The sequence below is a fragment of the Phodopus roborovskii genome, unplaced genomic scaffold (genome assembly GCF_943737965.1).
Source record: "Phodopus roborovskii unplaced genomic scaffold, PHOROB, whole genome shotgun sequence".
In the NCBI taxonomy this organism is placed as follows: Eukaryota; Metazoa; Chordata; class Mammalia; order Rodentia; family Cricetidae; genus Phodopus; species Phodopus roborovskii.
This window is the reverse complement of record NW_026126407.1, coordinates 10,687,178-10,702,986: the sequence shown is the minus strand read 5'-3', so window position 1 is coordinate 10,702,986 and position 15,809 is coordinate 10,687,178. Positions and strand designations below refer to the sequence as shown.

Genomic DNA, 15,809 nt, shown 5'->3' with positions numbered 1-15,809 from the left:
AATTGTCTTTGCAAGCTTTTGACCCAGGGGGTCCATACCAGATATATGATCAATTCGGAGGGACCTTGGTCTTGAGGATCTGGCTGCAACCCTGATTACCAACAGCAAGAAGTATGTTGTTGCTCACTCAGTGGAAGGAGTCCCATCTGTGGAGGACATCAGCATCTGCTATCTTTATGGTTCCTGCCTCCTATTAGTCATTGCAACAGGACAATGATTACTGAGTTGCCCTATTCGGGTTAAAGTCTTCCAGCTGAGCAAGGATTTGCTCACCCAGGTAGGTCAGATATAAGGCAGTGGGTGGAGACAGGCCTTGTTTGCTCTCTCAAAGGAATACAGGTCATCTGGGGATGTCCATTGCTTAAAAGTCTGAATACAAATTCTCCCTTAATGTTAGTGGGACCTGAGGCAAAAGTACAAATGGATGACTACTGAAATTATTTAAAATTACAAACCTTTCCAATGAACTATGAGTCTTATAGGAGTCTAGCCTTCTACTTTGATTAATGTGTATCATTATGGTTTGAATGTAGACCTTTGCAATGACCATAGAGCAGACTTGAATTTAGAATTCTTACAATCAAAATAAATAAATCAGAAAAGAAAAAGGGTAGGACTTGGTAGTCCAGTCCTGAAACCCCAGCTTCTCAGGAGGCTGAAGCAGGAGACTGTGTTTCAAAACAAAAAATTGAACAAGAGCTCAATGGATAGAGCTCAATGTGGAATGCTTGCCTACTGTGCTTAAGGTTAAATCCCCAGGTCTTCAGCAGAAAAAAAAAAAAAAAAAAAGATCAGAGATTCCTGGACTTTGGAGATATGTGCACTTGAATACGGTGGCGAGAGGAGCTCTGGCTACTGGCCCATGGCTTGCCTTCCTTCTCTCACCTGTCTTGCACCACGAAGATCTGTGAACATAAACAGCAGCTCAAAAGCTATGCTACCTCCTCCAAATACAGCAGCCCTTGGTACTTTGGGAAATGTCTACACTGTCTTATAGAAAAAGGAGAGACCATAGCTTCGACCTCGCGGGTAGGTAATTCTGGGCTCACAGGAAGGCTGGTGGACTTTGGTCTTGAAATGCCAGGCTGTGTGGACTCCTTCTCCTAGAGAGGCAACAAGGTGTGAGCAGAGCTGAAGAGGAGTCTTGAAAGAATGGAGCCTAGGGCTGTCTCTCTTGTTCAGGCATACTTTCTGTATGTAATTTCTCCTCTCCAGTCACGAGTGCAAGCGGTCTGGCTATGTTTCCAGCAGCTTCCCTGGGCTGGGCACATACAAGTCAGACATCGTGGCTTAATGGAAAGTACACTGGCTTGCATATAAGAAGACTTGGGGTCCAGGCCAACTTCTGGCCATAACAATTCTTCCTATTTTATTGCCTCATTTAAACGTTTCTTCGCTACTGTACTCATCAAGGTTATGAGGTTAAAGGACTCACTCTCTCAAGGTCACACAGCTAGGCAAAGAAGCGGCTGGGCTCGCGGGCACACAGGATTTCCTCACACAGGCTTTTTTTTTTTGACTGGGTTCTGGGAGCCAGGAGCTTTAAGAGTCCTTGCCTTTCCCGCCAGCAGCCTCCTCCACCCCTGGCTCTCATCAGCTTCCCTCTGATGATGCTCAATCTGCCGACCCCTCCTCCCCGGTCTCCCTCCCTCCTGAGGCCCCGCCCCTCCCCTTAGGCCAACGTCACGTGCCGCCCCATCCCCCCGCGCCTGCGCACTGCTTATTTCCCGCTGTCAGGATGAGGAGGCGGAGGTCGGCGCTCTGGTCCGTCTCTGCCCGGGGCTGTGGCGGCGCCGGCGGCTCCAGCCTTAGCGGTTCCTCCCTGGGCGGCGGCGGCCGCGGCTCGGTCGACGCCTCCTCCGCCAGCTGAGCCCGCGACAGCCCGGGACGCCGCTTCCCCGCCCATTCCCGTTCCCCGAGGCCCCTTCTGGCCATGGCGCAGCCGGGCCCGGCTCCCCAGCCTGACGGTGAGGCGCCCACCATGGCGGGCGCGGCCTGCCCGGCGCGGCGTCACGGGGGCTCTTGGGGCAGGAAGGGCACGCGCGTGGGCCCGGGGGTGACCCGCGGGGACGGAGGCGGGGCGCGCGGGCGGCGCAGGCCTGGGCCTCCGGGCTGGGGAGGGGGCGGCAGGCGCGCGCGGGCGGCTGCGGGGAAGGGCGTGGGGAGCCTGCGGGACGCCGGGGGCGGCGGGGGAGCGCGGAGAGGAAGGTGCGGTGGGATTAGCACGTGGGTTCCGCCTGTGGGGAGGATGGAAATCGAGAACATGTGCTATATTCGTTAAAAAAAAAAAAAAAAAAAAAAAAAGGGAGTCCTCGTCTCAGTAGTGGCGATGTGTCTCTCGCCCCACCTCCGCCTCCTCAGGCCACGCTCTTTGCACCGTGTTTTGTGACTTGTAAAAAGTAACTGGGATCGGTAACGATTTGGTAGCATTCTTTGAATGGTAGTGTAGCTTAGTGGTAAGTTCAGGCACATTTCTTAGTCCTTTAGGACCTCACTTTCTGATGCACGAGGAGTGCTTGATTCATGCCTCTTTATCGGGAAAGATGGGCAAGCCGTGGGCTATGCGATAAAGAAGGCAACATTTATATGTAAAAAGATAGTATAGTATTGTTTCAAGAGTGTTAGGAATGAAAACGATGCTCGAGAAACTAAAGTCGAGGAAATCAGTCTTTCTCTCCCTTTACTCTCTTCCTTTCAAGCCATGGGGTTTCACTTTGTTGACCATGTTGGCCTGAAACTCCTGAGCTATCATCCTCCTGCCTCAGTAGCCAGAGACTTGAAGGTGCAGGACAGACTGTCTTTTAATAGTGCTCATATTATATTTTTGGAAGGGAAAAAAGGCCTTGTCCTAAATAAGCCATGATGGTTGGGTAGAGCCCTTCATGACCTTTTAGCCGATTGAGCTCTGCTTCAGAGATTTGACCACATTGTTTCAGATTTTTTTTTTTTTTTCTCAAGCTGGAGTTATGTTTGGAAAGAATGTGCTCGGTCCTTGGCAAGATCTTACTGTGTCTAGTTGAGAAAGTTCTTTCAGGTGCATTTCTATAATTGATTGGCCTTTTTGCCTAGCATCTTTACCTGTAAGTAGATAGAATGTTGGGATACGCGATTGGCACAGAAGTTACTTCACTTGGCCTTTCCTAAGAGTAGTCTCTTGAAATAACCTTTTGTGAAAATCTGTGCTTGTTCTTGCTGTGGGGGAACTGGAAACAATGTTATCAGATTTTAACTGCTCTCTGGGAAGTGTTCTCCAAAGCCCGTTAGCCTGTAGTTTTGGGTTTTGTTAGTTGCCTAAGGGGTAATGCCCAGCCTGGACTTTTGATTCGCTTGGTGTTTTAGTCTTGTGGAAGAGATGGTGGGCTGTCAGGAAACAGGGATGTTTTTTTGGACCTTCTTTTAATTCTCACCTTTTGTATTTGGTGTCAGGGAAGAAAACTTTACAAACCCTCTTTGTTACTGCAGACAGAGGCAGAATACAGAGAAAGCTCTGGCTTCTGGTAGGTATGCTTAACTGGCTGCTGCCTTTTTTTTTTTTGCCTTCCATGGACAACTCAGGTGACATGAGTCTGAACTCCACTTTTCTGCCTCTTTCAAGATATGAAATGGTCATCCCTGCAAATAGGCAGAAATGACTAAGCACTTCACAGCATCGAGGAAAACATTAGCATTGAGAAATCTCATGTTCTTGCTATTCCCAGTTCAGGGTTATTTACCATTTTTCAAATCTTAAGAGTATGGGATGAGATTAAGTTTACATTGTAATTGTTTTTTAATTGTAAGTTAATGTAAAGGAGTGACCATAACTATCATTTTCAAAAAGAGAGAGAATGGTATTGAGTTCTTTGTGTCAGTGTCTGCTTAGAAGTTCATTTCAGGAAATTAGTTTTCCTTCAGTTGAGTTCATATTGATTGATACCTTTAATTAAAAGCACACTTGAATTTCAATCTCTCCAGGAATTGGAGAATTCCTTTTCATCAAACAGACAGTAAAACATAACTATTATTTAGTCCTGGACTTTTGCTTTCCCATCGTTTCAGAAGCAGTTGCTAAGGTTTTTTCTTGTTGGTATACTTGTGTGTGATTGGTAAGATGAGATGTGGCCACTTGCATTTTTTATTTCATAGTTTTGGAAGTTTTGGTTTTTGATGGTACATTTTAATGTACAAATATCAATTGATAAATAATTGAAAATTCAAAGACAAGTGTAAGAATTCTCAAATTTCAGTTTAAGCTAAACTATCTTAAAAGAATTTTCCTGCTTTTGCTTCATTAAAATTAAATTTTTAAAAATTACTTTTATTTGTCTGTGTTTGTATGTATACATGCTACAAGCATATGTGTAGAGGTCAGGACAATTTGTGGGAATTGTTTCTCTCTTTTCACTATGTGATTTTTGAAGTTCTCAGGCTTGACAACAGTAACATTTGTCTGCTGAGTGATGTCACTGGCCCCTTTGTTTTTATATAATTCCTCTATTTAAAAAAAAATTGTATGTTAGAAAAAAAGGATTTTGAATGTTTCCCCATAAAGAAATGGTAATATTTGAGGACATAGATCTGTTTAACTTCATTTACATATTTTATAATATATGCTAGCTTCTAAACATTGCAAAGCCACCCTGCCCCATTGATGCTTCTACTTCATTTTTAAAGTTTATTTTTATGTGTATTTTGCTTGCATATTTGTATGCCATGTACATGTCTGGCCCTTGGAAGCCAGAAGAGGGTGTTGGGTCCCTCTGGGACTAGAGTTACAGATGGTTGTTAGCCATCATGTGGGTGCTGGGAATTGAACCCAGGTCCTCTGGAAGAACAGCCAGTGTTCTTAACTGCTGAGCCATCTCTCTAGCCCTCCACTGATGCTTTATATAATATATATAAAAAAAAAATCTTAAGAAGTAGAAGTATATTTCCCCTATTTCTCAGAGGTGAGATTTCTGTTTTGTCTTTTATTCAGTTATACAGACATGTTACCTTTAATTCTTGAAATAGATGGGTATTACATACCTAAGCCTGAAACTTTCTTCTCTCTCTTATATGTTACTTATAAAAGTGTGTGTATGTGTATATGTGACTGGTTACATAGCTGTATGTCATAACCACTGCAGGTACTGTACTATCTCAAGGAATCTTCATGTCAGCGGGGGTGTGGGTGCGGGGGTTGTTGCTATTGTAATAGTTTTTGGTGGAGAAACTGAAGCCCAAAGAAATTAAACATGCTGGAGTTACAATACACTAGAGAGTCAGGATTCAAACACAGCATCTGATGCCAGGACCCTCTGGTTTGTTTATTAGACCACAAGGACCCTTGTCTGTTTATAGCTCTGCCTTGTTCTTATTAAAAATCTATTCCATCATGTGTGTGGCATGAATGATGGATTTGCTTGTTTTTCTTCAGTATTATTTTAATGATTTTTACTATTTGTTTTATGTGTACTTGTATTTTGCCTGCATGTATGTCTGAAGAGGGGATTGGATCCCTGGAATTGGAGTTACAGGTGGTTGTGAGCTACCATGTGGGTGCTGGGAATTGAACCCAGGTCTCCTGGAAGAACAATCAGTGCTCTTAACTGTTTAGCCATCTCTCCAACCCCTATTTTTATTTTTATTATTGAGACAGGGTTACACTGTAGTCTAGCTGGCCTTCAATTTATGATGATCTCCTTTATCCTCTTGAGTATTGGGACTACAGGCATGAGACACCCTACCTGACTCTGTTCCCACTGGTGGGCTGGTTGGTTGCTAATCTCTTTATTTTATAAGCAAAGGTAAAATGATGTACTTTTTTTCTACTGGGATTTGAATCCAGGACTTTTTGCATGCTTAATATAGTAATATAGTGCTAAGCAAGCACTGTATTACTGAGATGTAGCTCTAGTTTCTTAACTTTTGAGACAAGGCCTCACTGTAACATAGCAAACTTTGAACTTAAGATCCTCCAGCCTCAGCTCAGCCTCCTTGTAACTGGAATTGCAGGCCTGTACCACTGGTACTCTTGCTTTTATATCTGTGAGACTACTGAATTAAAGGGTACATTCTGGTGGATTTAAATATTAAAGCCGCTCTTAGCTTAAGCTTTAAAAAAAAAGTATCAATTTACATACCTGTCAATGTATGTGAGAAGGTAGATATCCCCATAAAAGCTTGTAGGTGTCTGTTTTAAATTTGTCTTCTGATAGATTTTTTTAAAGGCTATTTTGTTGTTTCTGTTAGTCATCCTGTCTGTCTCTGTTTTTCTCAGACATTCTTGCTAGGTAGCTCAAGTTAGTTTTGGATTCACTGTGTAGCTTTGGTTCACCTCAGACTAACTAGTCCTGCTTCATCTCCTAAATGCTGGGATTACAGGCATGCCCACCATACCTGAGGTATTCTTCAATTAGCACTTAGCTGGACTATGCCAACCCCTCTTGTTAGTCTCTAAGAAATAAGGAGATAAGCCAAACTAGACCCAATCTCTGTTCTTAGGTAGTCATTTAGTTATTAATTAGATCATTCCACAGATGGTGTAAAACCATTTATTTATTCAACTATTACTAATATGTACTACTTGCTATGCACAATTCTGGTAATTATAATCCATCGGTGAATATGACAGGTAATAAACAGTCCTGCGTGATGAAGGTAGAACAGGAACTGAACATATACAAGTTATATAGATTCTTAGCCAGTAAGTGCTCTGCAAAACAGAAGAACAGGGTCCAAGGAAGTATTAGGCTAGTTTTATTTATTTAGTTTTACTACTTATGTGTATATGTATTTGTGGGGTGGGGTAGATACATATGTTGTGTTTAGGTGTCCAGAAGCCAGAAGAAGGTGTTAGATTCCCAAGAGCAAGAGTTACAGTTTGAACTACCTGGTGTAGATGCTAGGAACTGATCTTGGGTTGTCTGCAAGAGTAACAAATGATCTTAACTGCCAAGCCTTCTTGCTAGCCTTGGGGTTGGTTTTAAATGAAATGGTTGGAATAGTGGTATTTCCATACAGATGTTCCAAAATAGATAAAATTTGTGCAGAGACCAGTAGGAGAAAGCGGAATTAGCCATGAAGCAAAAGCTTTGAGGGATCATACCTGACATATTTGAAGAGGCCACTCTTAAGAGAGTGAGGGATGAGAGTAGTAGGATGTGAGATCACAGAGAGAATGAGGTGAGGGCAGATTTTGTAGGGCCACAGAAACATTTTAAAAATTGGTTTTCACTATGGTCCAGCTCTGAAAACAAGCAAGTGAATCAATCCATTTTACTAAGGAAAACCACGGGAACGGTTTTAAGCAGAAGAGTGATATGATTGGATATAACAAAAGTGCTGGACATGGTGGCTCAAGCCTGTAATCCCAGCACTAGGAGGCTGAAGCAGGATTGTCACAAAGTTTGAGGTCAACCAGTGAGAACCTGCCTCAAAACTAAAAATAACAATCCACTAATGAGTTAACAAAAACCACAAACACAAACCCACGTTGCTTTGGTTGCTGGATTGGCAATAGGGTTTAAGGGAGGCCTAAATTCAGGAGGTGATGGAGTCTGGACTAAGATGATTGATGGAAGCTTTATTTTGAGATAATAACCCGTGGGGTTTGCTGATGGCATTGGGTGTTTGACAGCTGATAGAGGAGTCAAGGAATCCCAAAATTCTGCCTGAGGACCTGTGAGAGTCATACAGTGCTATGCATTTAAGCATTAGGGCATTTAAAGGAGGTGGTCCTGGTGTTGCTGTCTGATGGATGAGCAGGAGTCCCTCTCTTGGAGAAAGCAGAGAGAAGGTATGGTATGTTAGTGGGCTGACCAGGGTAATTTTATCTTTAGAGATGAAAGAGATACTGTTGGAGGGTTTGAAGTAGGTAGATGACAAATGGTAGATTGATTCACTTGTTCATTTTTACAGAGCTGTGGAATGAATCCAGGCTTTTTTTATATACTAGGCAAGTGTTCTGTCACTGAGCCTTAGCTGATTATATTGTTTTCAGGTATGGCATGTGTTTATTACTTTCTTAATTTTTTATTACTTTATTTAATGGTTTGGGGTATATGTGTGCATAGCACATTGCTTTTGTGGAGGTCAAAGGACAGTTTGTGAGAGCTAGTTTTAGGGATCAAACTCAGCTAGCTCACTAGGCTTGTATGGCTAGTAACTTCATTCACTGAACCATCTTGCTGGCTAATTGACTAAGTTCTTTTTGTGAATTGACCATTATATTATTTTCCCCATTGAATTGTCTTTGTTAATTTTTTTTCCTGTGTATGTTTTGTATATATTTGTGTTTATCTGCAGGTGCTTGTGCACATGTGTATGGATGTCAGGGATTGACATTAGGTGTCTTTTAAAGTCTTTCTCCAACTTATTTTATGAGTCAGGGTCTGTCACTGAACTTGGCACTTGTTGGTTAGAACTGAGCAGCTGGTTAAACTGAAATTGGCCAGACTTCCTGATCAGCAAGCCCCAGAGATCCTCCTGTCTTTGTCCCCAAGAGCTGGAGTTACAGATGCATATTTCTGTCTTGCTTTTTGTGTGGGTGATGGGGAGTTGAATTAGGGTCCTTCTGCTTGTGTGGCAAATACTTTACTGACTGAGCTATGTCAGCTTTTCTTGTCAATTTAGGAGAGCTCTCTATAAAAGTGTAGTGGGTTTTTGTTATGTACTTGCTATGTATGGCACCATCATTGCCAGGTCATTTTTTTTTTCCAGTACTTTAATCCACTTGGATTTCATTTTAAAACTTACTGGGAAAGTTTAATATAAAGAGTTAATAGGTCACCTACTAGGAGAAAAGGAAACCTTAAAGAATATAGTACTATAATAATATTAGACATGAACAGTTTCTGCTTCTAGGGCTGAGACCAAATATCCAGGGAAGGTATCCAACTCAGTTCCTATGCAAGAGCTGTAAGCACTGTTAATTCCTGAGCCATTTTTCCAGCCTGTAGACTCTTCATGTATAGTCATTAAATTGAATTTAATCTTTATAAGAATATCTATAAACTTTTATTGTTTATTTTTTTTGTGTAGTACAACTGTGTTCAGGGAATATAAAAATGAATGACATACAGCCTGTTTTCTAGACATTGTTGATTTAGTGGAGGAGTGGCCTTGAACTGTGAAGATGCCCAGTGAGAAAACAGATAGTCAATGGTATTCTGAATTGGTAGTCTAAATTCTGTTCCTTCTGGAGAAGAAAGATTGCCACTTCCTGATTTTAACTGGATATGTATTTTATTTTTCTTTTAATAGAGTGAGATTTGCTGTGCTATAATTGCTTTAGTTTTGTTTGTTAGGATCACCTAGAAGAAATCCCAAGCATTCTTTTGCATGTCAGTTTGAAGTGCTGAGGTTCTCAGCAATGAAGCAATTTGATGGTAATGTTGTGTTCTTCCTAAGTATTTGGTTTATTGCTTTTATTACATAACTAGAATTTACTTGCCATTCTTAAGATTCATTTTCAGGCAGATCCAGTTAGTGACCTTTATTGGAACCTAGAACTTGGTATTTTTTAGATGTACTTAACCTATGGAAAGTAGTAGAAAGTCACATAACTATATCCAACAGGAGTCCTGAGAGTAGTCAACATTCTCATTTTATAAATGAGGCTGAGGACTAACGAGATGAAGTTGCTGGCAATCAGTGCTGTAACTTAGACGATAAGCTGTCATTTGTCTTCTAAGTATTGCTTCTTTTACATAAAATAAACTTTCTTCAGAAGCCCTAGTCTTAATGTTTCCTAAAAATAATCATCAAGTTGATAGAGGGTGAACACATTAGAGTGTCTTGATAAGCAATCTCCAACTCCCCCCCCCCCCCCCACAGACACATACAGGGTTTCTCTCTGAGGCCATGGTTGCTCTGGAACTGGAAATCACTTGTTTCTGTCTCTATAGTGCTGGGATTAAAGGCATGTGCCACCACACCAGCCCAATACTTTCATTTTTTTGTTGTTGTTTGTTTTGAGACACATTTCTCTGTGTAGCCTTGGCTGTTTTGGAAGTCACTCTGAGACCAGGCTGACCTTGAACTCAGAGATCTGCCTGCCTCTGCCTCCCGAGCCACCATCACCTGGCTACTTTCATTTCTTAAACAAGCAATTTATTGATAATAGGCGTTAAAGCTGTCCCAGAGTACTTCTTATGGAACATAAATCAATGAATACAAACACCATGAAGAAGAGGCAACTTGTCTGAGTCATAGTGGTATTTTCAGCATGATATTTGGCCTAGAGCAAATGTGGATAATAGATGTTTTTGAAAAACAAACAAACAAACAAACTGACATGAAACAGGCAGTTACGATAATGTGATCTCACTTTCATTCACAATGTTTTGATTAGACATAGTAGCTATATCATTCAGAAAGTTAGGTAACACAGACTTTTCGTACACTGTATCCTATTTCATATTGGAGAGGGTGATACATGAATACAGCCTTGAGAGTTATGAAGAGTTTTTGACAAATGGAGAAGTAAGTTCATGGGTACTGGAATTTACTAAGATTGATCAGTATTGAATAAGAAGGTTGAATTAGTAAAAGTCTGTCATAGAATAAGCCAGGCAAAAACTCAATAAGTTAGGCATATAATTAATAACATAATAACTACCAATTTTAATAAAATCCACAGCTTAACAACCTGAATGGGGAAATGTTGAAACTGGAAAAAGACAATTATATCCTTTTTATCACTTGTATTTGATACAGAATGGCAAGTCCTATTGAGAACATTTAGGTAAGAGAAAGCAATAAGAGGCATCCAGACTGAGAAGGAAGTTAAACCTTCTCTTTGACTGGAATATAAAATGCCCCCAGAGTGTTTTGGTTTCCTAAATAGCAATATTCAGAGGCGGAGCTTTGGAGGAAATGATTGGATCAGAAGGCTTTGCCTTTATTAGTTACTCCACTGAAGTGTTCATAATTTATGGCATCATTGGGAGGTGAAAGAATGAGGAGATGAGGCCTACTTGGAGGAAATAGGTTACTGGGAGCATGTCTTTGGAAGTTATGTCTCAAGGTGGTTCTTCCATTTATTTGCTTCCTAGTTTCAATGAAGTGATGCCTCCAGTTATGCCTTGTGCCCTAGTGACATGGCCTGAAACTGAGCCCAGTCTATAAACACTTCCCCTTGGGTAGTTGTCACATTGACAGAAACTTCACATATTTAGAAAACTCTGAAGATGATACAAACATAACATACACACAGTGATACCAAACAAGTACATGTGGAGGACATAAAATCAACTTAATAAAAGTGAGGGTGGGAGCTAGCTCAGTAAGAGAGCGTGTGCATTTGAGGGATATAGATTTAATCTCCAGCACTGCAAAAATAAACAGGTGAATAGGAAAGAAATAAAAACATAACTTCTTACCCATAAAAAGAAACCTACTGTGTTTTTATGTACTAACTTCCCTCTATCTTGGAAAAAACCAAATTCCACTTATAATAGATATAGGAGATTATAATAGCAAAGGAGGGGAGCTATCTCAAAGCTAAAATTTACACATTGATGAAAGAGGTTACAAATAAATGAAAGTGTCCAGTGTTCATGGGTTGGAAGGATTAACATTGCTAAAATGTCCACACTGGGGGAAAAACAAAAACAAAAACAATAAAAGAATTCTGGCAGTGGTGGTGCACAACTTTAATTCCAGCTCTTGGGAGGCAGAGGGAGCCTGATCTCTGAGTTTGAGGCCATTCCTGGTCTACCAGACTGCTGTGCTACATATAGAAACCTTGTCTTGGAAAAACAAAAATGTCCACTACTGAAAGCTATCTAGTGATTCTTTGTAACCATAAAAATACCAATGGTGTTCATTAGAGAAATAGAGGGGGAAAGTCATAAAATTTGCAGGGAACCTGTGAAGTCTCTGAGTAACCAATCAGTCTTGAGTAAAAAGAAAACCAGGTAGCATCATCTTATTTCAAAATATACTACATATTGGAACCTGAACCTGCCACTTTACAGTGGTCATTCTTAGGCCAGTTTCCACAACCTGTAGAGATCAGGCCACACCCACCTGCAGCTCCCAGGGAAAGAGTTAAGGAGCAATCTGTGCTGTGACTGGACAGCTCTTTGTTTATAGTTGATTCTTTCATGCTTTTTGTCATATGGCTTGTGTTGAACTAAATCATGTGATCCAGCACTTCCACCAACCTCTAAAATATTATATGTATTTTAAAAAGGGCAGGAATCCTCTTCAGGGGTTTCTCTGAAGACTTACCAGTGGGATGTCCCCCAATCCTATCTCCCTAGTGGTGGTTATCCATCTCTTATCCTATTTTTGGGGGGTGGGGTGGAGTGGGGGTGTTGAGACAGGGTTTCTCTGTAGCCCTGGCTGTTCTGGAACTCATTGGAAGGTGCTGGGATTAAAGGCATTGTCACTGCCACTGGGTCCCCTTCCTTCCTTCCTTCCTTCCTTCCTTCCTTCCTTCCTTCCTTCCTTCCTTCTTCCTTCCTTCCTTCCAAGATTTGTTTCCGTATGAGTGTTCATGCATGCAGTGTTGGATTCCCTAAAGCTGGAGTTATAGGCGGTTGTGAGATGCTAGACCTTGGTTTCTGGGACTTGAACTGGGTCATCTGGAAGAGCAGCAAGTGCTTCTTCTTCTTCTTTCTCCTCCTTCTCCTCTTCCTCCTCCCCCTCCCCCTCTTCCCCCTTCCCCTCCTGTTTACTGTTGATGAGAATATAAATTATAGCCATTATGGGAAACAGCATGGATGTTCCACACAAAGTTAAAAATAGAAGCACCACATGATAACTATGTGTTTATTCAAAGTAAATGAAATCAATATGTGAAAGAGGTAGTTGCATTACCATGTTTATTGCAACACCTCACATAACCAAGAAATGTAGTCAACCTGTGTGTATGTTGCTAGCCTAATGAATAAGGAAGATGTATGCATGTTGAGATTTTAAAAAGGAAATTCTGTCATTTGTAATGATAAACCAACTTGGCATTATGTAGTATCAGTCTAGATATATGATCTTACTCATATGTGGACTTCATAAAAGTAGAGGGTAGAATTGTCTTTGGGGCATGAGGGCTTAGCACGTGGATAGCATAATTTTCATCCCTGGGACTCATATGGTAGAAAGAGAGATTGACTTCCCAAGTTGTTTTGACCTCTGTACATGTGTGCTATGGTACTCATGTGTTTGTGCATACACACACAGAATAAGTTAAATTGTGATTATTAAAAGCTGCTTATGTTGGAGGAAGAGTTGATGCTAGTCAAAGGATGCATAATTATAGTCAGACAAGAGGAAGGATTTCAAGAAGTCTTTCATATAGCACAGTGACTATAGTTAATGATTTTATATTAGTAGTCTTAGAAAATGCCAAGAAAGGGTTTGTAATGTAGCTCATTATGCTTGCTTATCATGCACAAATCCCAAGTTTAATCCCTAGCACCACATAAATGGGAGTAGGGTGGGTAAGGTGGGGTGGGGTGTTGTGATCTACATTTATAGTCTCCATTTGGGAGCTAGAAGCACTAAGGTCTAAAGTTCAAGGTCATCGTTGGCTTTCTAGCAGAGGTCAGAGCCAGACTCAGCTACACAAGACCATGTCTTAAAAAAAAAAACACCCCCCCCCATACTTGGGACCCAGGTTTCCAAGAGTTTTCATTTCATCTCCTTTTGTGTCTTTGTTAGTTGGGTAAATTTTCATATCATAAGACAGTACATAATTAAAGTTCCAAGTTTGCTTATTTATAAAAAATATGTTCTTATACTTTAGTCTTTTGCCTAAAGGAAGCATTTTACTCCTTCCCTTTCACTTCCATACATTGCCAACACCACTATTTTTGCTTTGACACTTTCATTGAGTACAATAAGAGTTATATGAGCAAAAGCATGTGATAGTAGCTACCAAGTAACCAGTGGGTAGCATACACCATGTGGATATGGGGGACAGAGATTACTCACATCCTGGGTAGGATGGAATGGGAGAGTGTGAGTTACTTGTGCTGCTCAAAACCGTGTATAATTTAAGACTTAGGAGTTGTTTCTGGTGTTTTCTATGTGATACTTTGACCACTGTTATAGGAAACTTAGACAAGGAAGGATATACCATATTCATATTTTATTGATGTTTTAGAGTTTCACCTGTCCTACAGTCATTAATACTTCTGGAATGAAATCTTAATACACATATCTATGATCTTTTCCCAAAATTGTCTATTTAAAGATTATATAAAATTTAAGACTTTTGTTATTGATTACCACATAGCCATTTGCTTTGAAATGTAGCCTGGAAGGGTGGATTGCCCTAACACTAACTAGTTCTCACATTCATAGATGAATGAAAGAACCAGCTTGTAAGTGGTAGAACTGACCCTTAGATTCATGTTCAATCTGAGAGCTTGTTTCTTTAACTGTTTTGCTACACTGGTTGCTATGTATGTAATAAATAATGGGGTTCTTTGTTTAGTTTGAGATGGGGTCTGACTTACGTATCCCTGGCTGGCCTGGAATAAGCCATGTAGTAGACAAAGCTAGCCTTGAACTCATAGAGATCTGTCTATTTCTGCCTCCTGAGTGCTGGGATTAAAGGTATATGCCACCATGTCCAGCCAATAGATGATTCTTAAGTGTTAACTCCTGTTAATAGTTCATCATCTCATAACTTTGAGATCTTCCCAGCAAATGTTATTAACACCTGTATTCTCTCCTTGAAACTTCTTTAGTCTTCATGTTCTCATCCTTAGGTATAATCTTCATAGATACAATCTTTATCTACATGTAGGCAGGGTGATAGCTATTTATCAAGATTCTAGTCCCTCTCTACCTATGACCTTGATAGTTCTGAAAAGTTCATAAATAATACATTCAGTTTCCCTATAAATAAAATATAACCTTTGTGTTATTATTATTTATTTATGAACTTCGGATAAGTAATCCCTAATGTAGACTGATACTATAGTGTAGCCTTGCTATAGCACAAATGTAGAGAAAGTGAAGAATTATGTCATTTTATATTTTTTGTGTTAACTGTATATAAGGGGAATTGATTTGTCTTAATCAAATGTGGTTCTAAAGGACAGTTTGTCTCATAGGCTTTTGTTCTTATAAATGATAATAACAGATTATCCTAAACCAATTATTTTATATTAAAGGAATTGATATGAGATAGTTTTGTGTTTATTAACAATTCTTTATAAATTATGTATATAGAATGATGGAGAAATGAAGTTATGTAAGTACATTGTTTTTCATCTGATTTAAACTTAAATCCTCAAACACAGAACTGATGAGCCATAAAGATAATTAGTCTTACATTCATACATTTAATCCCAGGCCAGATTTCTGAGTTTCAGGCCAACCAGGACCTGAAAGCTAAACTAATAAAAATGTAAGACACATTATTATGTAGATGTACCACATTCTATATGTCTATTAATGTCTAGGAGTTTCATTTATAACTCATATCCCCCTTTTAAATATGGATTTTAAATATGATGGTGGTGATGGTGTGCACTATGGGGGCCAGAACACAACTTTTGGGGGTTGATGCTGAAGCAGGGCTTCTCTTGCTCCTGCCACTTGGTATACTCTTATCTGGTTGGCTAGTGTGCTTCCAGCCCATATTCCTGTTACCATATCTTAATGTAGGAGTGTTAGGATTATGGATGCATACAACTACATCTGTTTTTTTGGGTTCCAGATATCAGACTTAGGTTTGTCAGGCTTGTGTGGCAAGCACTTTTATTACCTGAGCCATCTCTCAGCCCTTTCCTGGATTTTTATTTTTTAATTTTTAAATATGTGCATGTGTGCCTGTAATACTGTCTGCCTCCTTTGATACAGGGTCTCTCTTTGGCTTGGAGCCCACT

At 40.3% G+C, this 15,809-nt stretch overlaps 1 protein-coding gene across 3 annotated transcripts in view; it reads left to right on the top strand.

Moving 5' to 3' along the window:
- The first annotated feature begins 1,716 nt into the window (after positions 1 to 1,716).
- Rabep1 (rabaptin, RAB GTPase binding effector protein 1) overlaps positions 1,717 to 15,809 on the top strand; it is a 74,327-nt gene continuing 60,234 nt past the window's right edge. For 2 of the 3 annotated variants that reach the window (XM_051180106.1, XM_051180105.1), the window contains exon 1: positions 1,717 to 1,967. In XM_051180106.1, the coding sequence (XP_051036063.1) occupies positions 1,934 to 1,967 (34 nt within the window). In that variant the 5' untranslated portion in view covers positions 1,717 to 1,933. Of the gene's footprint in view, positions 1,968 to 3,476; positions 3,498 to 15,809 lie in introns of those variants that run through there. The other variant, XM_051180107.1, reaches the window with a different exon arrangement.